Source organism: Dioscorea cayenensis, chromosome 5 (genome assembly GCF_009730915.1).
Source record: "Dioscorea cayenensis subsp. rotundata cultivar TDr96_F1 chromosome 5, TDr96_F1_v2_PseudoChromosome.rev07_lg8_w22 25.fasta, whole genome shotgun sequence".
In the NCBI taxonomy this organism is placed as follows: domain Eukaryota; kingdom Viridiplantae; phylum Streptophyta; class Magnoliopsida; order Dioscoreales; family Dioscoreaceae; genus Dioscorea; species Dioscorea cayenensis.
In genome coordinates, this window is record NC_052475.1 from 9,077,634 (window position 1) to 9,104,657 (window position 27,024).

Consider the following 27,024-nt stretch of genomic DNA (forward strand, 5'->3'; position numbering starts at 1 on the left):
TCTATCCATTCTTCACTTCCATCCACCAGAAAGTAGTATATTCCACTTGTAATTTCAATTCGTTAGCCATGTTGAGTATTTCTAACATTGATATTTTGTCTTCGCAGCAGAAATCAACATACTCCGCTAGTTTGTAATCAACCCAGGTGTACATGCCACCATTGATGTAATACATGTTGATTGTGAAATAATCAGAATTGTTTACTGAAACACAAAATCGAATTACCAATTAGCTATTGTCCACGTTGTAGTAATAGAACTAGACTACAAAATTAAAAAAACTGTAAATTGAACAACTACTAATCTGGAAAAATATTCCAAAACTAAGATAGTGCAAACTGAACCAGAATTTCATAACTAAACAACTGCCATGATTAAAATCAGCGAACTAAGCCAATATAAACTAAGATTCTGCAAACCTCTGTGGCTAATTAAGAAAAATAGAACACTATGAAGTAGCCTATAATTGAGACATTCAACAACAAAATTTAACTCTTACTGGCTAAACTACTATCATCAAGAATAAATCAAAGTAGATTACACAATAGAAAATGCAACTCAAAGAAGGATACTAGCATCCAACTCAATGTGGAAAAAAACCTGAACAACAAAATTATACACATAAATGACAGAGATGTGAAAATGTCATTAAACCCTAATTAGCGATTTCGTCTTCATCCATAATAAACATCCGAATCAATGGCACAACTCTAAACAAAATACCGAAAATTAAAAATAAAAAACACAAAATAAACCCCTCAATTTGATAATACATAACCAGATAGGGCCCACATTCAACTGTCGATTTCCTAGTAATTAACCTAAATGCCCTCAATTTCTTTCCCCCATTTGCAAGAATTTTCCCAACAGAACAACGAAAAAGAGAATGCCACTTACGATATTCTGCATCTCCAACATCTGCAGGCCGTATTTCCCACTCAACATCCATGTCGATTCTTGCACCGTCTCCCGTCCCGGATGGTTATGCGCTGGTGTTTGATAGAATGTGCAACCTCTCGATTAGGGTTCTGTTTAACTGGAGATAAAGAAGAAGGAAGTGAAGAAGAAGGTGAATACGAACTAGGAGAAGAGAGTGTGGAGAAGGAGAAGGAGAAGAAGATGAAGATGGGCGATGTTGACGAGGGCCCGGTCTGACGTGGAATAAGCTAGCTGGTGTGGCTTAAAAATGCCACGTCCCTCCTCTACGTGAGTAGTTGACGTGCCCAAACCCCTGCTAACTCATTTCTCTTGCTGGCACATAGATAAGTTTTAACCGGAAATGCATGGGTACCCACCCGGTGAACTGAAATTATATTGTGGTACCCAAAAAGAAACAAATTGAAAAATGGTACCCATTTTGAAATATGGGCATAGTTGGGTACCCTTTCCAAGATTTTTACCCGTTTATATAAAGAGCTCGAATTTTAAAAATTTCATTTATGAACATTGCAGGTTTGACCGTCCTAATTACTGATTAGTGCAGGTTTGACCAACCTACTTTGTGCTAAGTGCTGACTGGTGCAGGTTTGACTATCCTACATTGTGCTAATCACTGAGTGGTGCAGATTTGACAGGCGTACTTTGTGTTAACTGGTGCATGTTTGACTATCCTACTTTGTGCTAATCACTAAGTGGTGCAGGTTTGACCGATGTACTTTGTGCTAATCACTGACTAGTGCAGCTTTAACCGATATACTTTGTACTAATTACTGACCGGTGCAGTTTTGACCGACCTAGTTTGTGCTAAGTATTGACGGATGCAGGTTTGATCATCTTACTTTGTGTTAATTACTTACCAGTGCAAGTTTGACAGACATACTTTATACTAATTACTGACAGGTGCAAGTTTGACTATCCTACTTTGTGCTAATTACTGATCGGTGCAGGTTTGACCAACTTACTTTGAACTAATTACTGATCGGTGTAGGTTTGACCCTCTTACTTTGTCCTAATTAATTACCGATGCAAGTTTGACTTGTGCTAATTACTGACTGGTGGAGGTTTGACTGACCTACTTTGTACTAATTACTGACAGGTGCAGGTTTGACCTACCTACTTTGTGCTAAGTATTGACCTGTGCAGGTTTGGCAATCTTACTTTGTGTTAATTACTGACAGGTGCAGGTTTGATCGACTTGCTTTGTACTAATTACTGACATGTGCAAGTTTGACTGCCCTACATTGTGCTAATTACTGATCGGTGCAGGTTTGACCAACTTACTTTGAACTAATTACTGACCGGTGCAGGTTTGACCGACGTACTTTGTGCTAATTACTGACCGGTGTAGGTTTGACCGTCCTATTTTGTCATAATTATTGACATGTGCAGGTTTGATCGACCTATTTTGTGCTAAGTACTGACCGATGCACTTTTCATCGTCCTACTTTGTGGTAATTATTAACCGGTGCAGGTTTGACAGTCCTACTTTGTGCTAATTACTAACAGTGTAGGTTTAACAGTCCTACTTTGTACGAAGTACTTACCGTTGTAGATTTAACCATCATATTTTGTACTAATTAATTACCGGTGCAACTTTGATCATTTTATTTCTAATATTTTTCGGGATTCGTAGTTTTTTTAAATAAACGTTTATATATATTAACAATTATATTTTAGTTAAAAAATTAATTATATAAAAAGAATATTTTTAAAACTTAACGGTGCAACCATTAAATTTTTTTAAAATTTAAAAAAATGAGAAAACGGGAGTTAATCTCCCATTTTTAATTTTTTTTATTAAAAAAATACAAAATCAAGAAAACGGGAGAATTTCTCCCATTTTTAAAATTTTTTAATTAAAAAATGAAAACAGGAGAAACTCTCCCGTTTTCTATATTTTAAAATAATAAAAAATAAAAAAAGTGAAAACGGCCCCAATATACGTATTTTTTGTAAATAATCCTAAACATGCGTAATTTACTAAATATTTTTTTTGTAATATTTTTTTTTAAAAAAAAAAGCCATTACATGTTCTTTTATTGCTACCACAGGAATTACCAAGTTTTCTATTTTGAAAGAAAAAAAATCATATTTGATATCTTTATTTTGCTTCTATGTTCATTTCACTCGGTGCAGTTAAAATATTCAACATGGTTTTCATTTTCATCATATGATTATTTTATTTATTTATTTCTATTTTGAAGTATATTTTTAATTCTTAAAATAATTTATGGAAAAATTTAATCAGCTTGTTAGGCCAAGTAGTAATTAAATTGAATATTACAAAAGTACAAATACCAAATGAAAATGAATAATAAGACAATAAATGGAACTGAAATACTTTATTCTATTAAAAAAAAAACCTCATTTTAAAAATCAAGCACTTTTGACGTGGTTGGATGTTTTTCCAAAATGCATATTATTTGAGTAAATTCAACAAAAAGCATAAACTTCATAGAAAGAAGACCTGAATTTATACATGACATTAAACATCCATACTTACAATCTATACAGAATTTGATACTACACAGTATTGCATTTATGGTGAATTTCATCTCATTTGATATGGTAAAATGCAATTCAAATACATGCCCAACTTATAAAAGAGAAACACCACACGCACATGAAAAAATAAAATAAAATAAAATAAACAAGGGCAAACAAAGTTCAAAAGAGGTAAGGCCTTGCATTGATAGGTTTCATTTACGGTCACAATTCAAGATGAAAGAACCAATCTGTTGCTCTCTTTCTCCTGTTTCTATATAATTAAAGCAGTTCTGAGAACTTACATAAAGAAGACATCTAAATAGAACTTAAAAATCTCCAGCAGTAAAACCTCTCCATAATAGAACAATTACGAAGGGCACGTCACAATTGTTCCTGGATCAGCAAGAGGGAAGCAAAAACGTGCAGCCAGCAAGAACGGTCAACCGGGGTCTTTCACAAAAGTCAATAACACGATGCTAGCAATTTAATTTTACGTATTGTGCAAAATTGTTCCTCTACTGACATCTGAAATCTCTTATGCCGAGCTTGGACTGGCCTTTTTCCTAACAATCCTCTTCCTTCGTGCCTTCGGTGGTGTGTCCACATTTTCACCATTACCTTGTTTAATGCCGAGAAGTCCAAGGCCTGAGACAATGGCATTCTTGGATATGAACCATTTCGAAGAGGATTGGTTCTCAGTGGTCTCTGAAGGCCTGTTGTAAGCCTTTAACAAGGCATCGGACTGGAGCAGTGGATCGGCTTCCACCCCAAGCCAAGCAAGTCTGGAAGTCTCCCCGATCTTAACATTCAATACTCTGCAGGTTAACCAAAATAAGGTCATAATACAAGATTTATGAAAGAAAAAGATTGTGATAGTCATTGGGTGAACAAATAATGAAGGTGTGATTTGTCGATCTTCATTCATATTTTGCATCATTGGTTCAGCTGATTATAACTTATGATGTTGGTGTAATCAAACACACATTACTGATCATGATTCTCACATCCATACCACTATAACTAGGACAAGATTATAATGGCAATTAAGAGTATTTTTGGAGCTCTAGTGAGCTCATCAACATATGTCAACCAATCACCCTCAAGTCACTCCTCTATTCCTTGGATGAACAATCGGCATCAAAAGTGATCACAAGGCTTGAAAAGCTAAGTTGAAGAAATCAACACAATCTCATATCCATCATCCTTGAATTATTCATTTATCATAAGATTTAAAGTAGAATGTCAAACAATTCAGGCCTACATAAGCAATGAGCTTTACCTTAATTCTGGTAGTTCATTGTTAGCTTAATTTCTAACAGAAAAAGTTTATACAAATGGTACTACCATGAGCACTTCCTCGCTTTGTATGTTGGGAGAATGATGCACTCTTTGCAGACACCCCACTCACAAAGGACATGCTTATGGCAAAACTAGAATCCAAGAAAACAATTACTTGGAAGTTACTTGGCTCAAATCCAGCATGATATTTATAATCTCAACAAACACGCACATCTATCAGAAAGCTAGTGTTATCTACTACTAAAAGCATCATCGATAATGATCAAAATAATTAGATATAGACCAAACATAATATTTGGATCTGATTGAACCAAAAAAAATAAGAGATCTATACTATTATATTCATATCCACATTTACTAAACCAATGTGAGACCATTAGTTCCTTTAATATTGTTTAAAGATATCACAGCATGCTAATTTGTGCTTTTAGAAATCCGTGCTCATTGTTTTTCAATCATCCAGTGGACATATTAGAAGATATAGCATGGTATGAACTTAAAAATTGCACTCATAAACTCTGCATTTAAAATATCTATCGAACTTCAGAAAGTTAGAATATTGTAAACAGAAAGAGGTTTCTACTTAAATTGCAGGTTATCAATGTATGTATATGAGCTATGAAGTATATGGACCATCCATACCTTAGAGCTGTGGTAAAACAGAGCACCACTCCAAGAACATCAAAGTGGTTGAACATTGCTCTATCAATACCATATAACAGCTGATAACGCAAGTTTGCATAAAGCCCTAAGAAAGCACCATAGCCAAGAGCATGGGTACTCAAGGACGGAATGCTCACTGACAGCCTGAAAGATAATTAACAATACACAAACTTAAGTTGGACAAAAATTAAACGGCTAAGTGAAAAATAGCAGAGAAAACAGTAGGTGCAGGAGTCACTTGGCTTACCTCCCCTCTTTTTTTGTGGAGAGAAATTTTGACATAGCACCTTGAACTGATCCAGCTGTTACTCCAACAAGACATAATTCTGCTGCCTTATAAAAGAATGAGTGAATTCTTTTTTGCAAATCAAATTCTCTTAGAGGATAGCTCTTCTCAAAAATATTGTTTGGAAGCTTCTGAATGGAATTTTCCAAGTCAAAGCGAAATGTATTCCCATAAGAACGACAAGGTGCAAGTGACCAAACAACAAAAGCATTACAAGCAGATATGGTCAATATATTGACGAGTGCCAGATCCCATTCTTGTTTAATCCTGAATCCAAGAAAACAAATAAGGGTCAACAGAACACATTATCTGAATGCTTTCATATTCCCATTATAATGAAGCATATACCTGTCCTTTCTGCTCCTCAATTCCCACCAGACTGAACAACCAATCGTGGCGATCTGTTCTAGTAGCAGTTTGTATAAGAAAGAAGGGTCCGCAATCATCCTGCATGGCAGAAGACAAGGAATGCTTTTATGGATTAAACTGGCAAAGGTTAATATTGAAACTTGTTAGTTGTAACCACATATATCTGGCATATATACATTTACTCATCCTAGAGAAGTATATGAAATCACTTGTATAATTCCAAAATCCTGCTGCTTTAGATACAATTGATTTTAAATAGTGGTGGGCCAATGGAACAAGGGAGCAATTTTAAACCTTAGAGAGCATCTAAAGCCCAATAAATACTATGATTATCAGGCAAGACAAATCCTCCCTTTATCGTGCCTTTTAGATATGAAAGTTCATCAGAGCATTCTCCCATGTCAATCTTCTTGTAAAGGTCAGAAATTTTTAGAAGAAATTTAAAAACAGATAAAGAGATTGAGGTACCATTTCAACCAAAATGAACAAAAAAAAAAAATGATAAAGAAGGAATGAAAAATAAACTCATAATAACCACTGTTTTAATGTCAACCCCTCGAAAGAAATTTTGAAGACATGGTATGTCATGCAACACAATTTTAGTTGAAATTTAACATGGCATGGAGTATGTGCTACTTTGACATCAAACTCTGGAATTTTCTAAGACAAATGCTTGTGTGTGCTGCGATCAAACTAACTACCTCATTCACCAAAAGCTACATGCAATCTTCATCTTTCTATGCCCATCAACATGTAGTCATGTAGTTAGCAAGCTTGGCTTTGAAGGTCATGGGACTTGAATAGTTGAATTAATGAAGATTGTTCAAACTTCACTGAAGAGAGAACAACATTTAGCCAAAAGATCAATTTTAGAACTCTTGGCTACCTACAATTACACACCTTGCAAGATACCTATGGGAGCAAGGTTACAAGAAGAAAAACTAATGAAGATAAAGAAAGAGAATATAAAAATGATCATGTTGGAGAACGAAGTATAAAGTTCTCTATAACTTAAAATTATGAAAAAAGAAAACTTACCTTCCAATGAAAGCCCTAGAAAGAGATTCTGGCAGAGCACGAGCAATGTATCTTGGTGTTGTTGGCCGCGCATTGATTGCCAAGTAACGTACCATTTGAGCTGAGCTAACCAAACCCTGAAATATAGTATTTTCAGGCCAAGCTTCACTAAAAAAATCAAATAAAAAAATGCACGACCATAAAAAAAGAATTGACCTGAGCTAACCAAACCCTGAAATATAGTATGTTCAGGCCAAGCTTGACTAATCAAATAAAAATGCAGTACCATTTCATAAGCTTGGCGGAGACCTGCAGGCAAATTTACCATAGTCTTATACCATTCTTGGAGAACTGCATCTACAAATTTCCTGTCAAAAAGCTGCACAAGGTATACGCCATTAGGAAATCTTTGGCTTCCCAAAAGCAAGTTGTTTCTTTAGGCATCAGGCTTTCATTTTCTTTAACTATAAGAATAAAAAGTATGAGCATGCTGACCTCTTCAAGGACAAGCCTTCTTCTGAACAATCCACCATCATCTCCTTCATCCCCTTCATCAAAGTCACCAAAGTAATCATCATCATCACCCCCATCATCACCACCATCCCCTCCACCATGATTAATTTTCTTTCCAATATCTCCACCTCCTCCACCAATTGCTGTCTGCATCAAGTGAAGATATCAATTCACACTCAACTCAGCCAGCTAATAGAAGTAAGTTGACTTTGTTCGCGTATAGTGAGAAATAGACGGAGTCCAATCCAGACAAACTATGCCAGATTCAACTTCAAATGCAGGACATGATATTGAATATTAAGGGTGCGTTAACTAGCTAGCGAGCCTAAACTACTTGGATTGATCTCCACGGAAACATGAACATTAACAATTTTCTACCACCATAACTAAGGTAAGAATCCTACTAAGTGAAGCACCAACCCATAAGACAATAGAAGGTACAAGTGACAAGATTTTACTTAATTTTTCATAAAAGACAAACTTTGATAATTGATTTTCTTCCCACTGTGATCATGTTGCACATGACAGACTCCCTCTCAAAGCTAGAAGGCCTCCAACAGTTGATTTCCATTATTGCTTTTAAAGCGATCACCACCTATGCCCACAAGTTTGGAAAACCAAGATACTGCATCTCCTGATTTTATAACGTTATCAATGCAGCCCCACAAATTCGTAATACAAGAAGACTTATAACAAACAGACAAAGAAGCAAATGATGATATGAACTTCACCTGAACCCATAACATCCTCAGTTTCTTAAACCAATGCTCTTGGAACTTCATACCATACAACCTTAAATTATCTTATGATAAGACATAATAAAGGGCTCTAATAAGCTTTCTATAATCATAGTGAAATGTTAATAGAACATGCATACAGGAGTTATATCTCTGAATATCTTGAGATGTATAACAGCAAATTTAGTCCTTGAGGTAAACCAGAAGTGAATGCAATAGCTTAATTTCCCAAAACGAGCCTAATATCAAATAAAACCAATAGAGCAGATTTGCTTGACCAATCACCAGATTTGGAAAATGCCCAAATTCCTGCCCTATTTGAACTTAGTTAATACTTTACCAAAATAAGATTTCTGGCTGTCAGTTAACCAAGCTAGGGAGGGTTATGTAAGGAAAAGTCTAGATATACGCCTAGTTGGGCACATGGATCACTTCTTAAAAAAGCCTTACAAGAAAGATGCAAGTGCAAAAAGTTTATAAGAACTTACCAAGCCTAAACTGATATTTATAATTCACCTGAACAACAAGTGAAATCTAAAAAAATGTAAAATAATGGATGAAAATCACAGTTAACTAAAATAATGCATTTGAAAAATTCACATATATGGAGCTACATTATCTCACTCCACTAACATTTCTGTCTTAAGATCAAGTTCATTTATGACCCTATCCGAAAATGAGATAGATAGTTAGGTTCCATAGAGTAAATATCTACACAACCTATCCTAGAATCATATAGAATAGTGAGAACTCTCTACATAATTTTTCAAGACTCAACTATGTAACGATCTTTCTGTGTATCATAGATAAAATATTTCACTAACACAACACAACAAGATAAAAACAGGGCACCTCCCAAGTGAGATAGCTATCAGCCTTAACCAGAAAATTACTGAGGATGGCGATCCTAACAAGACTATCTTTCAATCAACTTCAAAATTCAAATTAATTCAGATAAAATTTGCTCATTAATAAAGTAATTTAGGTTTTCTCCCCCGGAACCTGTTGAATTATCAACAGCTAAACTTTAATCCTCAATTAAAGTAAGAAATCCACTGAACTAAATCTTCCAGTAAGAACAGCTAAAAATTGAATTTTTTTGTTAAGAACCGAATGAAACCTAAACCTCAACAACTCTGATGACAAAAATACAACACCAAAAATCATCCATCCCTATCAAAAAAGAAATGAAACCAAAAGCACAGCAACCTCCCCCAATTACCTCAGGACTCATCCTGGTGGTCTTCTGGGAAAGATCAAGTTTGGATTTTTCCAGCGTCACGGCCCCAAAAGCGCCATAATCCTTCTTCATAACCGGTCCAAGAGACGCCCCAGAGGACACAGAAGGCGGTCCGGAGTCAGGAGAAGAGCTGAAACAGCGCTCCAGAGCCTCAAGTTCACCAGGATCCAGAGCGCCAGGGGACGGCGTGGCGGCTGCGGATGCCGCAACGGCGAGCCTCATCGTCTTTGGCAAAGGCTTGGGAGGGAGGAGAAGGATACCACGGGGTCTGCGAGAGATGCAGCAGCGGACATGGAGGGCCATAAGAGGCTGGACGGCGGTGTGGGACGCCATGGGCGAAGCTTTGAGCTTCTCTCCTTGGTTCTATCTGTGGTTCGTTTCTTGGCGCATCAGTGTTGTGCTAGTGCTTCCCAATTTCTATCCTCTCTCTCTCTCTCTCTCTCTCTCTCAATCTATACATCGCTGTTTCGACCAAGATTGTTTGGTTGGGCCATTGGAGTGGAGCTTGTGAGGTTGGGCTGAGTCCATTAAACACGAGTGGGCATTGCCATTTATGGTGCATTTTTTATTTGTAAAAAATGTTTCTTTTATATTAAAGTATTTAATACTTTTTTTAAAATGTTTACATAGTATTTTTTTAATTAAATAATTCTTATTTTACTTTTGTTTTTTTTTTTTGGTTAAATGGCATCCTGCTACATTAACCATCTTTCTAAAATTCTTGAAGATTTAATGCAAAAGTCCAATATTTTCTTAAGAAGATCAAATAGAAATTTTTCTTTCTTATAGTGGATTTTTTTTATAACCCACTTAACCTACTACATTAACTAACTTTCAAAAAAGATTGAAGATTTAAGATTTAATTCTCTGAAGAGTCCCTCTATTTTTTTAAAACGTGCTCTTTAGGTTTTTATACTTTAGACTGTAATCTTTTAGTCTCACTATTGCTTAAATTGAGCTATGTTAGTTATTCTAAACCTTAAATCCAAACCCTAATAGGGACTGACATGGCTCAATTTAATCAGTAGTGGAACTAAAAGGTTAAAGTATAAAGATCCAAAGGACACGTTTGAAAAAATAGAGGGACTATTTAAAGAATTATTCCAAGATTTAATGCAAAAGTCCAATGTTTTCTTAAGAAGATCAAATAGATTTTTTTTTATTAGTATATTTTTTTGATAACCCTTTGTGAGAGAGAGAAAATGCGTGGAATTTTTGAAAAGGGAAGAAGTGGACAAAGTGCTCATAATCAAGCGGTAGTTGGCCTCATGTAAAATATGAGGATAAGATATTCAAAGATCTCGAGTTAAAAATTAGTTTGAAGCAATAATATAGTAAGGGGTCATCTTGTATGGATGTGTGTTTACAGTCCAAACCTCTCATCTCCGGTTGAGGATGCCTGAGCTAAATGATTAATTCTCGAATTGTGGCCACACTTATGATGTATATATATAACTCTTCTTGCTTTCGTAAATAATAATAATAATAATAATAATAATAATAATAATAATAATAATAATAATAAAAAGGTAATTTTCTTTTATTTTGTTTTAATGTTATGAATGGCTTTATCCTCTTTAAACAAATACCACCTCAATTTATCGAGGAATTTCAACATATTTTCAACCTCTTCACCACAATCAAGCACACCTAAAATATGTTTGCTATTATATGTAAAGAGCCTTATTTATTTATTTATTACAAGATTAAGCTTGAAAACACCTTGAAGTAGAAAAGTATAATTTAATATAGAAAATACAATTTAATACAAAATCTTAGAGCTGCCTATGCTATCCCTCATCAGTATTTCATTCATGCTGTGAGCCTAATTCCATGATGCTTTCCAGATAAGATAAATAAAATCCACTAATTATTTCATTTCTAATCAACATAAAATCCAACAAAACTAACTTATGAAGAATTTTATGCCTTTCATTTTTCATCTTAGATCCGACATGCGAATAACTTCTTTCTTACATATATTTCTTAATTCAATTGTGTAGTAGCTTATGTTAGAAATAATTTGTATATGTATATGTTTCAATGTTTGTTAGCCGTAGAAGATTATATTATTTAAAATATAATCAAGTTTTGTGTTATTTGTTTATTGAATTTTGAGATTTGAGAATTTTTTCTATATAAAAAGCAAACTAATAAATTTATAGTATTGAAGGGTCTTGTTTGGCATTATGACCATTGAAAAAAAAAAGTTAGACTCATTTTTTAAGAAGAGAGAAATAGACCAAGTTGATATTTCAGAGAGTAGAACACTTTGCAAATCTTCAAGGGTCGAAGATTAATGCATTAATGAATTTCCTAAGTCTTCTATTGTAGTTGAAAAAGATGTAATTGATGTAGAACAAGATCTCGGATTGCGTCAACCAATGTGGGAACATCCAGTTAATGAGCGGGATAACATTTGGTAGCTTACTTGATAAAAAGTCCATACCAAATCAATCTTAACAGTTATCCATTTTCCTTAGAATAGCATCCTAGACGTTTTCAATATTCTTGGTTTGCTTGATTTCCTTGGCTTGAGTATTCTACAACAAAAGATGCTGCATATTACCTACCATGTTATCTTTTTAACATGAAACCCAATGGGGGACCTGGTTGGGATGTGTTCACATTTACAGGATTTAGCAACTGGAAAAAAAGTTAACTTTGGGAAAGATTCACTACAAGAAAAACATCAATTACCTTGGGACAATTCCCTAGCTAAAATTGTAAAATCCCTGGGTAATATTCATTAGCAAGGGATTTCCCAGGGATTAACATCCCTGGGTAATAGCCTCGTGGGTAATAATTTACCCAGGGAATTTATAATCCCTTGCTAAATAGCAAAAAAATTCAGTGGGTAACTAATAAATTCCCTGGGTAATTAATGTTAATCAATTTATCAAAGACAAGGAATTTGCTTCGAAATATTTTTTGGGAAATCTCTGGATAATTTAAGTTAATTGGTTCATCATAGACAAGGAATTTGCTTTGAAACCTTTCCTGGGAAGTCCCTAGGTAATGTTAGCAAGGGATTTTTGATAGGTAATCCGTTTGCTAAATTTTTCAAAAATTGAAATAGTTAGTCCCCGGTAATCCCACTGGGAATATTTACTAGGGATTATGTCCTGGGTAAGTCGTTAGTATTTAAATGTGGCAGTCATGAATCATACCTTTGGTAATTCCTTGCTAAATATACTTAGGGATTACTTCCTGGGTAATCCTTCGGTAATAAAATTTGAAAAATATGATTATTCCCTGGGTAATCCCTTGCTAATATAAAACAAAGTTTTAATTATTTATTTTAAATTATATTATAAATTATAATACAAAAAACCTGTATTAAATCATTCATTTAGAATAATCAATAAATTTTACTGCAATATCCTAAAAATAACAATTGCAATCTATCATAACCAAGTATGATAGATTATATTAAACATTGTCAAAGACATTAAAAAACAACACAATTCATATTCAAAATAGCTTCAAGCACATATAGCTAATATAAGTGGCAAGTACTAAAACTCAAAAGTATCACAAGCAAGCAACAAATACGAGAAATATGTCACAAGATAAAAACATTAACTACTAAGTTGGTGGAGTAGGATCAACATCTTCATCATGACCTGATTGATTAATTTGAGAAGGTGCTTGATTCTGAGATATAAGTAATTGTAGCATCCTCCCCATTTCAACCACCTCTTGTCGAGTTTCTTTAAGCTCTTGGAGAGTTTCTTGACACTCTTGTTGATGCCGCTCTTCTTGGATTTGTAGTTGATTACGGACATAGGCATCTTATTTTATCACCATCCATTAAATCTCGGTTGATCACAAGCATATTGGATGAATGGCTCTACCCCAACCATAAATTCAGGGTTAATGAATCTATGTCCGTGTGTAAGTCTATTATACATCCACTCCTGATCAGTTCTCATTTATATTCTGATAACATAAAACAATAATAGGCTCACATGAATACTATTGAAAATATATATTTTAAGAGTTAAATAAAATTGCAAATTCAAAATAAGTCTACTGAAAAATTTTTCAAAATTCAAGAATGGGAGAGAAGACCCAGATGATCCTACCTCTCAAACACGTGTACTCGTGAATTGAGTTTGAAATAGAGGAATGATGACGAATTTCGCCAGCGAGTTAGTAGCTGAGAAGGGATGACCCGGTTCCAAATATAATAAGCTACTTAAATTCCTAGAAAGCACATATTCAACAATGGTTAGCCTTTAAATCAAAATTACAAACAACTATTAAAAATATAACGTCAAATCAAATATAGGACACAATATGTTAATTGTTCAGATTACAGCACAAACAAAAATCTTAATTTGGAACAAATTAAGTTTTTGACATCGAGAGATCTTTTTCTAAATCTTTGAATTAAATGAATATATATATACGGAAAACAATTGCTCAATTGTGACTAAACTTCCCAAAACCCTCCCGCTTTCATAATCTCGACAAATTCTCCGTTGTTTAACTCCCTTTACCCCACCTGGCTCACTTCAAACGGGTCCATGCTGCGGAAATCCCATTTTGGCTCCGAAAATGGCGGGAGCGAAGCCGCCAATCACATCACGTTCAACCTTTGCATTGCTTTGGCTTAACGTTTAAATATTTACTAATACGCGCATAATTATCATATCTACTTCCCATCTCCGCTAATGCCGTTTTATACGATAACTATCGCTATTAATCGCAATTCCTCGTGCTCGCGGTGAAACGCCACCCTTTTTCGCTGATCTCAATCACTTAAGAAAGCGGCACGTGGCAAAGCAAGAAGAAGAAGGTATAACGCAGAGAATTAACGATTTTGATAAAATTTACGACGGTAACATAATTCTCCGAACACCCGCTCGCTCATCACCAACGCTTCTACCAATCGCTACGGCGAACTTTTTCCTGATACGTAAGAATGTACCGCCGCGAATTCACACCATAACAACTGTAGTTAACCCTCCGGCTTTATTAACCACTGCCGCCCTCATCATCCTCCTCCTCCTCCTCCTCCTCCTCGGCCCTCCTTCCTACTAGACAACCACTGACCGAAAAGCGACGTTAACCTTCTTTCCTTATCTTATTCACCGCAATCACGCTAAATGTTAAACTATTCGCTTAGTCGAAATGCTCCTGCCAACGCAGTGAGGATTCTTCCGCGACGACGCAAAGCACCTGCCGGAGTACTTCGGACTGGCAGTAGTTAGTTAAATCTTTTCAATGATTTCGCGACGCGTGGCGATTCTCTGTATATAAGACGTGAACATCCCCAAGACGGCTGAGACATTTACCACTGGTACTGCTACTCATTTAAGAACACACAAACAGACAACTATTTCATGCCCGCTTAACCATCGCATTCCCTGCTGTCTCGACTCACGACATGGCCCCAAATAGTCGCTTACGAATGTGTTGCTTTTAACCTTTACCCGCCAGACAATACAAGTAGTTCGTTGACAAGACAGCATGAATCACAAGCGAAGATTCTGAACGCATGTATACTTTGCTTGTGTTATAATGGCGTCGAGTCGCGAGCGTCCAAAACCGAGCGACAAATGTTGTAAACGCTAGAATCTTATAAATAAAACGAAATGTTTTATTTCGATCATAATCTCGGAATTTAACATGTATTCCAAGAAACAAACAACGCTGGGAACAAAAGAACGCCATCATCAGAAATAACAGAAAATAATGTGAATACGTTTAAATGTGTTTTGGTTAACCAAGCAATAAAAGTTTACTCTTTAAACAACGACAACCAGAAATAATGTAAAAGCTTAAACACTACTCGTGTTTACTCTTTTAAACAACGACAACCAGAGCTTAAAATATCAAAAAGACGTTTAAACAAAATGAATTCGTGATGCACTCCATCTTCAACGCTGACGTCAGCTGAAAAGATTCAATTTAAAAACAATAACATAATATTTAAATGACATGTACTTTGGGGCTAAACACCAACGTTTTTAAACACTATATTGCATCTAAACATAAAAGCTCGACGCTTACACAGAGACTCATATGTCGAGTTTCATGGGTACTTTCATTCAACGATTTACAATACTGCCTTCCTCATGATGTTTATTATACTTCCGCCTTGGACGGAGTGAAAATACTCTACCAACTACATCACGCCTAGTCTAACCCCATGACAATAACCCGCACTTTTTGTTCGGGCTTCCGCCGTTTCTTTACATCTTCTACTTCTTCTTCTTCGCCTTTCTTTCGTTTTCATTTCATTCATTGTGGCTATTCGTCAATTTGATATATTATGGAGTTTTATGTATTGCTAGATTCAACTTAAAGAAATACACATCTACTTCGCACTTTTAGCCATAATATGAACACAAGTCTCAAGCTTGTCAGGTTAAGTTCATCACACCAATGGATATAAAACGTCATCAATCGAAAACGACCGCCGACTTCCAGCGACGCACAATGCCGCCCATTCCATTCTAAACGGGTTGAAGCCGATTCGTCACGGTATGTAAAACGCGCCATCACGTATCTCAAATGAAACGAGGTTTACCTGTCAGAAGTTCCTTTCTTTTAATTATTCCACTGTCTGTCATTATTATTTAAATACGTCCTAACGTGTTACCACATACTAGTCCTTACGTTATTAGTTAATCGCTTAAGTATTTAATTCCCACTTAACTATTGTCATTATCGCTAAACATTATACCTCCGCTAACATATCGATTCTTTCATCTGACCGGCTGCCGTTGTGAATTCGCATTCTCATGAGCTCCCATTCATCCCCACGCGATCTCCGGCGCGCTGGACGCCTTCCTTCCTCGCCGATCATTCCTACGTCATTACGGATATCGGACAACGCTTTCACCTGGGTGGTTTTAACATTTCGTGGACGATTTCCTCAAATCACGTAATTAAAAGCTGAATTTTCACTCAACCATAAAGAACGAAAAACATCTAAAGGATCAAAGTGAATGTATACCGGCCGACGGTCGCTGTCAAGGCCTTCTCATTTATCAAAGAGTATAACAAAACATTTCTCGTAATCAAGACAATCAACCCGTCACACACTTGCGCTGTGGCATAGTTCCACACATCCGAAAGCCGCCCAAAACCGGTTAGCGCACGAAAGATTTGCCTGGCCGACCGGCCCCTCGCATAAGGCCATCGACATTCGTAGTGACACGCTGGCGGGGAATGGTGTCCACATACCATACAAGGTGCTTTGGTTGGGAAAAGCATACGCCTCGTGGTCCCTCGACGGCACGACATCTCCAGCCTACGAACGTCATGTAGGCGGATAAGGCGGCCGAGACAACCTTGGGCAGCTGGCTGCGACGCGAGAGTATTTTACATCGCTTTTAAACGCATTCTTTCTTTCGCCGCTGCTATCAGGATTCAAGAGGCTTGGCAGTCAGCCGCTGCTTCTCTACTGGCACTCCACCTCCTGCGGAAAATATCAGCAGACACTGTATCAGCGCCACACAGTGGAAAGACGGTAATTGAATGGTTTTTCCACGCCGCTTCCTGTGATAATGATAACTAATCACGCCAATCGACTCGTTCATATTTCTCCGTTAGCGATTTTTAATGAAAGCGAGATTATCACGCAGAGCACCACCTTCGCTCTTACGCGCCCAAGTGGCCTCGCGAAGAATTGGCGAGGAGTCTTCCCTTCTACCATTAATGCAGTACTATCTTCGGCGACATCTGAGGCCACTCACGAAAAGCCAACGCCGACTCGTGGCCGCATCGGCAGGAGGCCGGGTTCATACGCTCGCGATCATGCCGGCATCCACCTTACTAAAGATTCTCGACGACACCGAACGAACCGCGGCGCCATATCACCCTCAAGTTCATCAACGTCGATTAACAACCTGATACGGCACATCGTCGACCATCTCGCTCGGAGCCGATACCGTAATGTAGACGATTCGAACGCCGCGAGTCGCTCAATGTTTGGATCATGGTGCTCGGCTATTTACCCGCCGATTTAAAACCTGCCGACTCCATAAGGTCTCATGCGAACGCTGGGTTTACACTACCATTGGGGCAGACAGCCCTTTAAACATTCTCAATCTTGCTTTATTACACTTCGTCTGGATTTTAAATATTAATCACTCGTTTAAATAATTACAATAACGCTTAAACACGTCGATTTAACTATTTAACCATCACCGCCTTTGCTAACACTTTGCCCGCTGTGTTCGAAGTCGATGCGCATATGTAACCGCGAGCAAGCCGCAATTAAACGGGAGAGCTACTTACGCCTTTATTATACATTCGGGTTAGAGATCATCGTCAAGCATACCGAAAGTTCGCAGTTGTCATCGCCGACGATCAAGCACGGGCTTATCACCAACGACTAACTTCCGGATCTCGCCATCAACTGCTCACGCCGGCGCGCAAGTTTGGCCAGATCCTCGCGAACATGCTCGCGCAAAGAATAACGCAGATGACACCAACGTATATCGACGGTTTAGCGTACTTCACCGTCGACAATTACAAACCTGGCTACGCGGAAGCTATATTCCCCATAAATTCAGACGCACGACAGCGCCTTCAGACGGAATCGCGAAATTTTCTGCTTGGCGATCGCCCGCGATTGTAAGGCAAACGGGCGCCCGGGATTTAAAGAGATCGAGTCGCAAAGTTGCTGACGTCCGCTGAAGCTATATCATAGCTCACGCTAAGGATCCGGCCGCCAACGACGATCTGCGAATGGAATCGCGCCGCCGACAGCATTGTTAATAAACCGATTTACTTATTGTGGAAACATCAAGGTATCACGGAACCTTCCACATTTAAACTCTTACTTTACAAACGAATTTAACGATGACAGCTGCATATCATATTTTAAACTGACACAAACAGACCTTTTAAATATTTCAAATCGGATGCTTAAACAACGAGCGCATTTATTTAAACGTAGATGTTATTTTAAACTAAGACACCAGATTAAATATTTAAACTCGACGCTAAACGATATATAAGATATTTAAACAACGAAATAAACGTATACAATTACAACGTAAATTAAACAAATTAAATAAAACCGAACGGAATTTAACCCGCTTTTACAATTCAAAACAAACAAAATTTACATTAAGAGAAAAGTTGCTTAATTTAAACAATGAATCAATTTGTCCAGATTATATTCAAAATTGACACGACATACAGATACTTATTCAAAACAAAATTTAACCCACAGATTATTTCACATGCTGACACCGGCCGCCCTCCTTACGCGAATATACCGACCGAGGTAAGAACGGGCCCCGTCTGCTGAGCAGTCAGAACTTCACCTCTACGCATCGGCCGATAAACGCATGACGACCGCAATCGACGCCTTGTTTTTTCGCGGGGTTTCGCCATGCCGCGACGCAGCCGGTATTTCGTTGCCGCCACTCGCTGAACCCATATCGACACAAAGCCGGTCAGACCCGCCGAGATACGTGTCGAGATTAGAATACCGATTAAATACCAAATGATATTAATTCCGACATACCAAAGAACTGGCGTCCAATTCGCCCTTATCGTATTCCCATACGGTTATCAATGCATGGTTCTTGTTTATCATCGTCTGCCAGACGCCCATACTACGGCTATCTGGCGATTATCGGAGGACGACACTCAACTTCACGCAGTCGCGCATGATCCCCCGATCATACCCATAATCGCGGCCGCCGCGGCGCCGCCCCGCTGACATAAACAGCCGCTAAAGCCGGCTCGCCACGGAGCGGCTACCAGTGATACGGGTTTCGTCACCGACTAGATGATGACACAAAATATTCATCACATCATCGACCATCTCCTTCCCTGCTACAAATAAGTATATAACTGGTCACAAGTGGTGCCTGACAACACATTCTTCCATTACCCATAAACAACCGGCGTTAAACGACAATGTATATAATACAAGTCTATATCAGAAGTATTTAAACGATATTATCAATCGTTAAGAAATGACATTATATATAATTTCAATCCATAAGTTAGAAAACTTAAACGAGCAACTTATAGACGTATTAAACACCATCAGAAATCAGCTTAAACACTATAAGAAACCCTTTTAAACAATAACATAAAACGTTACACTTTACCTCCGTCCATGTAGCTAGCTCGCAGGAAGATCCCTCATCAACTCGTCAGACGATAAGACGACTCAGCTAACCCATTTCTTCTTCTTCGAATAAAAGCTCGAGCCGTCCTGGCCCAATTTCTTTCGATCGCTACGATCATCTCTCCTCGCCGGGCTTTGGCCTCGGGTCTTCATCAAGATCTTCCTTCGACGCTGGATCTACGGCGACAAAGATCAACCCGCAGACACATCCTTACATGGTTGTTCCTTGGCTGATCGTCTGCCTGTCATGCAGATCTGCTCTGCCGCCACTTTCACCAAGAATCTCGATTCAACGATCTTCTCAACCGCGCCACGATAATGCGATCATCGAGACACACCCTTAACTTATTCTCGATCTTCGTGGATCATATGTCATCTTTGTCCCGGGTCATCTCTAAGAAATGGCCCACTCGTCGACGATTTCATCGAGAGGAGAGTCAACTATTTTCCAACACGCAGAATCGGCCACATCATCTATGGCCCTCCACCGCCACGTCCACGCCATCAATCTCGGCTGACCAAGAATGCAAGATCTACCGTCAGGTGCGTCGCATTGCTTCATCGTCACCGCCGCGGCATGGCAGGGCAGAGTGATTGCTCTCCTTTCGCAAGTCTCGAATCGCCGCGCTGAAAACGGCCTTCCCCGACGACGCCGCGCTGCCAAATTCACGCCCGCCTCGTCCCCGGCTCGGGTCTCGGTGAATGGGCGAACTTTGGCCGCGAACGCCCTTCCAACTGCCCACATCGAGCGGCATGTTCGAGGAAACCTCTATTATCAATATCTCGGTACGCTCGACAAGAGTCTGGAAGGGACATCTTCGCCTAACGTCACCGTGCAGGCCGCTACTTGGCCGGAGTAAATGCCACTGGGTGTGGGACTGCCGTGCCGCAGAAAGGTCAGTAATCACGCAGGGAGGGCTTTCTGCTGGCGATAACGACGCAAGGCGCGCGGGCTGAAGAGAGAACTCGCTCGCCACAAGGCATCGAGCAGAGTGGCCGCCTCCTCATCCCCTTTTCCGAGCAAGTGCTTTGCCCGGAAAGGTAAATTCGGCATCCATCCGCTCTACCGGGCCTAACAAATATTTCTTTCTTCAAAGATTCGGAACCACCTCCTGAACTAATATACGAAACTAAACAATTTCTTACTGACTCATTCATTTTAAAACTATAAAAACTATATTTAAACGTAGTGTTTATATATTTAAACGTTATGTAATATAATTAAACTGGGATAATTAAAATATTTAAACCCCAGTATGAATAATAGTTAAACTAGAAAATACTAAAGCTTAAACGCTAAATAAAACGTTTAAACATTAACGACTTTCTAGCTAAACATCGTCCACGATTTATTACCTCTTTTCCATCGAGCGACGACAGTTCTCGCTGCTGACCGTCACGCTGCCTTGCTAGTACTTTCACCAGAAGACAACATCCTCGGGACTCCGAAACCGATTCTTCCCTGCTCCGGCCACTGAGAAAACTGCGACGTTAGCTGACCCAGCAACCCTTTAACTGTACTCTGGCTGGGTCTCTTCCCTACAGATCTATCTCGCAGAGACCGGCGTCAGCTGAATATCCTCCATAAGCCACCTCAGGCGTCAGCCGCGCCTACGCCAGACGCGCCTCTACCGGTCGGATCATCGACGAATCAACGATCCGGGCCTCGGAATCGAGCATACGATGATTCTGAAAGAGGACTCGTCCCTACGAGCAGACACCATCAAGCAGTTCGACAAAATTATCTTTCTTCTCCCTCCGTCGAACAAGTCGCACTGCGAGCGACCTCGACTGTAGCCTCAGAGGCCTCGACAGACACCGCCTTCAACGTCGACCCCGCTTTTCTTCTTCTCGAAGACCATCGCGCCGCCATCGCAACGCAGCATCAAGAATCGAGGGCCACATCTCGAGTATTCGAACTCAAGCAGTGCTTTCTCCCGATCCCGAATTTATCGTGCCACACCATCGCATCTTTCGCAGAGAATCCATGACAGTGCTCTCGTATACTGGCCCACCAAACAAGCCGCAAACTGTCCTTCGAATAACTCTCCCAAGTCACTGCGAGGTACTACAAGTTAACTTTCAATTCACCGCGTCTGCCACACCGCCACAACAAGAACGCCCATTAACCAGGCCGACCGCCATAATCACAGCCCGCAACAATAACAACACATCTCAACACGCAGATCGACAAAAGCTTTTGCTGAAATATAAGTTTTAAATCGAGAACCTCAGCTTATTAAAATGTGATATAAAATGCTAAATGCAGACTCCATTTTGTCTAAACACATTTGACGAGAATACTTTAAATGCAGATAAATAAACGTTAAACTGTAGAATACTCTCATTTCTTAAACGCCAACCTCATTCAGAAATCCGCAACCATATCAAATCGAAACTTAAACGTACATTATAAATATTACATCAACTCATAACAATCGAAAAACTATTTTCGAGCAACAGATACATACGAAAACGCAAAACAAAACAAAAACCCTACCGAGAAATCTCCCTCGCAGCAGACTAACAAAAACCCCTAAAATAGAAACTCCCCTCGCAGACTTCAATATCTTCCAACAAAAACAGTGAAGTACAAAACAAAACCTAAAAATCTTTCTTTCAGTAATGTATCGCTAACATAAAAACCATACTCAATACCTTGGGATCGAGAACTCGACGTGAAAACGCTAACCAATACAGCTGACTTCTCCTTCGAGATACGCGAAAGGAGTTAAAACGTTCACGAAACGCTAATTACAGAGTCACGCAGACAGATCAACTTCGAGATGCAAACTTCTAAAATCGAAAGTCTCAAGACGCGAGTCGGTAAAAGAATTAAACTATCTAATAAATTGCCTCCTAAGCATCTCTACTGAAACCGCCCACTTCCTCCTCAAATCGACGACTACTGCAGCCCACGACTCCCCACGCAAGTGCATTTTCGTCCAAAAATTAAACTCATCCGCTCACATCCGTTACAGTGCGTTCGCGATGAAAACATGCACTTTAAGCGATGGTATGTGATCATAAAACTAATCGTGCTTTTTGGGCAGAATTTTACAAACTTAAAGCTATGGCAATTTCCACTATATATATATATGCATATATTTTTTTAATAGAAAAATTATACATTAATATAATTTTAATGAAATTATAGTATAACATATTATAATTTTATAATATAAAATATTAATCAAAGGTGTTCATTAAATAAAATTTTAATGAAATTATTTTTCTTAAAGCTTTTAAATTAGTTAAGAGATTTAATATATAAAAAAACATATAATAACTTGAGGGAACCATTTGCACCATTTAGTTAATATTTCCATTTCCTTTCACATCTTTAAGTGCAAGGATATGTTGTTCCTGTATAGTGAAGTATGGCAAGAATCTTGTTTCAACCAATCATGGAGCATAGAATAGTCCACTGGAGGGAGCCCACCTGCACTGTGCAACACCTTTATAGTTATGATTGAATGACATGTTGTGTCATTAACATTGTTCATCCTAAAGGTTTATGGATTGTGTCACCACACAGGACTTCTTGTATTCTGGGGACAGATGCATGTAGAATACAGGTATAACTCTTTAATAGAGTGGAAACTATAATACAAACACATAGGTTTTTTAAATCATAGGGCTGTTTAACTAAATGGGCACATCAATTGGATAGATATGGAAGCTTTGCTTTTTATTCAATCTTCTTAGGCTCTTAGTAGTTTTGCTAAAAGCCAAACCATGAACAAGTGCTACACTTAAAATGTCACTTAAAACTTGTGATGATAATGCACATTCATTTTCAACAACTTTATGGACCAAAAATGAATAGTCATTGTCCAGCCACTTCATTCCTCAAATATGAGAAACCACCTGTCTTGGAACTTCTTTAATGGCAGAAACTTGTATATGGGATAAGTATCACTTTTGGAATAGCATTTGATCTGTTTTTAGTGATACTAGTTTCAAAGTCCTTTTGATTGCCTTCAAGGAAAAAGCAAAAGAATAACTATTTCATTATCATTTTCTGCAATTGTTTTATTGACTAAGAGAAAACCTTTTTCATATCAACTTAATTTTTGCAAGACCTTGCTGAAGTTACCATGGCCCTCTCCTCTGGTTCCTTGATCCATGATGTTTATCCTTGTAACATAATTTGCAGGTTTTTTTCTGATCGAATATTTCACAAAGTTTATGTTTTCAATCTTGATGGCTTTAATAGTTTTATCTCACTCATATCTCAATATTATCTCTAACAATAAAAAATCTATGAAAAGATCACATGGCATTAAACTACAAGAACAATGAGTTGAATCTAAACTTAAAATATAGAGACATCCTATCATGATTGTTAAATTTACATTTAACAACATTATCCATTTATCTATAGTACTTAATAAGATCGAATAATACATAACAATCCCGAAGCACAATAACTAACACTAATGCTACACACGACCCCTACAAATAACATCATTATGTTATGATATATCTAAAAGCTGTTATAAACCGTCTCTAGTTTTTAAAATACTAAGGACAATACTTATAAAATTTATTTTATATATACAAACAACAAGAAAGTGTGACAAAATAATGGTTTATACATAATTAATCTCTACAGTCAAGAAATGATGCCCATAATCAATTCCTTCTTTCAATAAAAGTAACATATATACATCAATAAATAATGGATGTTCCCAGATTATACACCAGTCTAAAGTTAACAGTAACAAAATCTCTCATTGAATAATGCGGTGTTAGAATGGTGAATTAGATATGTGTTCTACATTAGTCAATATGTAAAATGCTACAAAAATTCAACTGAAAAAGTAACAACATCTTCAACTTAAGCCAAAGAAAAAGCACCCAGAATGTGCCTTATTCATACTAGCATTTGTTTCATTCTATGATGTTATCACTAGTATTCTATTCTAATGAGAGCTGAATCAATGCTGATGCCAGGAAACAATTGCAGACAAACAACAAGCAAGTGTGACAAAATATAATAGAGTCTCTAACAATACAAAATCTATGAAGAGATCACATGGCATTAAACTACAAGAACAATGAGTTGAATCTAAACAGTCATAACATCAAACACTTGATGTGCAAGAGAAGCTCACCAACAAGCCCACACTCCGACAATGCATGATGAAGCACTTGGCAACCTCGAGAGAGAGAGAGAAGGAGATCAACCAAACTTGGAAATATTTTATTAGTACTGCAAAAAAGAACCCGTATGAGATTTCTCTTTCTTAATTTCTATGTTACTTTGTATTCTCTGTGTGGGTTATATTTTAATCAATTGTGTTTAGCCATCTTTATTAAAAATAAATAAATTTTGGTGAAAGAGATTTATTTTTTTTTTTTTGGCAAAGTTCATGATCCTTGAGGTGAGGTTCGAACACATGGATTTCAAGAAAACAATGGGTTAAAGAAACCGCTGCTGAACTCTAATTATAAGATAAGCCTAAAGTTGTTTCATATGGTTTTGGATTAAAAATAGTTAAATAAATATTTGAGAATATGATTGAAAGACCACCATTTGATGATGCTTGTCACATTGCTCAACATGAATCCAAGACATATAATTAATAAGAACACAACATATTGTTGATCTAAATCAACAAGAAAAAGAAATACAAGAACTAGAATCAGTAAAACAACAAAACAACAGATAACAAGATCACAAGAACAATCTTTTAAGGGAAAAAAAGTTTGAATTCAGTATCAAAACATGACAGGCTGTGTAGGACAAGGGAGTTGCCATGGCTTCAAAAGAGGGTTAGGAATTTTCTGTATATCCATCATCATCCCACCGAACTCCCGCACGAACTCAAGAACGGAATTCATTTATTTTAGCCTTTCAGTCAAATCCATAAACTCACCGAACTGAGTTCAGCTAATCATTTATATTTATTCATTTAACTCTGAGACCAAAAGTCACCAAAAAAAAACTTTATTAAAAATTTAGAACATTCCTTGCTCTATTCTCTATACATTCATTTTGTGAAATTAAAAAAAAAGCAAGCAAATAAAAATGTTTTATAAAGACATAAATAAACATAAAAATTACGGGAGCATATCAGCAAGCAATGACTTAGAATCCAAATATAACAAATCCAAAAAGTTATATTTGTGAAACCTAGTTACAAATCAATAAGGTTTTTCGAACCAAAAACAAGTCAAATATAGATTTCAGGCAAGTAAATTCAAGACACATAATTTATAAAAAATTTAATCGTGAAACCTCAAGAGTTCATTATATTTTGCATAGGTTTGTGCATGCTCAATTTCTTATTCGCACAAACACAATTAGGCATTTAGATATCAGACAACCCACCAATCAAGCCAACCTCGTTAAAAATCAATAAGGTTCTTCAAACCAAAAACAATCCATCAACAAAAAACACATCCAGATCACGAATATTTCAAAACAAATTCATCAAATTTAGTAAAAAAACTGACAAATCAAAATATCCAAGATCTCGATCAATCAAGACCTTAATATGCATCAATAAAGCATCGGATCAAATACCCCAACAACTGAACAAAATTCAAAGAAGAGAAAGGAATATAAACAAATTAGAGAGATGATCAGAAGGGAACATACCGCTGGGAATCAAATCCTCTTGAATCGTCTCAAAGTTGAACCCGGAGATCCTGATCTCATCTCCTGCGATCGGCGCCGTATTGAAGGGATCAGCGATTGGATTAAGGTGTGGCGGTGGGATTAGGGATAGAGTCAAAGATGGATTCCGAGATGGTGGAGACCGCTGGGTATGGGGACCAGATTTGGGGTTTTTATGATGGAGGGTTAGGGTTTAGGGTGAGGATGGAGGAGAGGGTTGGTGCTGGGGATGATGGGCTCTTTCATTATGGATGAGGTTTGTTTGATGGAGGGCTCCCTGCCGTCTAATTAGTCTGGTGAACGGTTGGATAGGGCCATGTCTTTTTTTATTTATTTTTATTTGTTTTTCTAACATTAGTTCATAAATTTTTGGTGTTGGTTTTAGTTTAAATATTTATTTTAAATTTCTATAATAATATTTTATCATAAAATTTTAAAATTAAATCAATTTAAAATACTAGAGTTTTAAAATAAATATCTTTAAATAATTAACACATATCCATAAAAACATTAAAAAAATGGGAATTTTTTTTATTTTGCCATAGATTTACTATAAATATCACTTATATGTAAAAATATGATTGAACATAAAATAATAAATAATGAAAACATCATTCCACAAACATCATTTTACAAAAAATATAATTATTATTCATATAAATTATTATTAAATTCATATTATTAATCTGTACATAATACTGATATATATATATATATTAAAATAATAATTATTAT

At 37.2% G+C, this 27,024-nt stretch overlaps 1 protein-coding gene and 1 long non-coding RNA gene across 2 annotated transcripts; both read right to left on the reverse strand.

Moving 5' to 3' along the window:
• Positions 1-3,563: 3,563 nt before the first annotated feature.
• LOC120261450 (protein RETICULATA-RELATED 1, chloroplastic-like) lies at positions 3,564-9,986 on the reverse strand. Its single transcript, XM_039269348.1, has 8 exons — positions 9,533-9,986; positions 7,556-7,720; positions 7,347-7,439; positions 7,082-7,197; positions 6,023-6,121; positions 5,636-5,941; positions 5,368-5,532; positions 3,564-4,241 (listed from the first exon to the last, which is right to left on the reverse strand). Exons 1-8 carry the CDS (start codon positions 9,881-9,883, stop codon positions 3,962-3,964), a joined length of 1,575 nt encoding a protein of 524 aa, XP_039125282.1. The 5' UTR covers positions 9,884-9,986; the 3' UTR covers positions 3,564-3,961.
• A 3,015-nt stretch (positions 9,987-13,001) lies between these two features.
• LOC120262053 lies at positions 13,002-26,554 on the reverse strand. The gene is made up of 4 exons (XR_005536699.1): positions 26,272-26,554; positions 24,782-24,879; positions 13,639-13,759; positions 13,002-13,492 (listed from the first exon to the last, which is right to left on the reverse strand). It is a non-coding gene; the product is annotated as an uncharacterized LOC120262053 (long non-coding RNA).
• Positions 26,555-27,024: the final 470 nt, after the last annotated feature.

What these genes read in the sequence shown, in the direction of transcription:
- LOC120261450 (XM_039269348.1), bottom strand. Translation starts at nt 9,883, where the DNA reads ATGGCGTCCCACACCGCCGTCCAGCCTCTTATGGCCCTCCATGTCCGC. An exon ending in TCTAGGGCTTTCATTGGAAG is followed by an intron (nt 6,122 to 7,081) that starts GTAAGTTTTCTT and finishes TCTGCCATGCAG; the next exon opens with GATGATTGCGGACCCTTCTT. An exon ending in TTGAGGAGCAGAAAGGACAG is followed by an intron (nt 5,942 to 6,022) that starts GTATATGCTTCA and finishes TCTTGGATTCAG; the next exon opens with GATTAAACAAGAATGGGATC.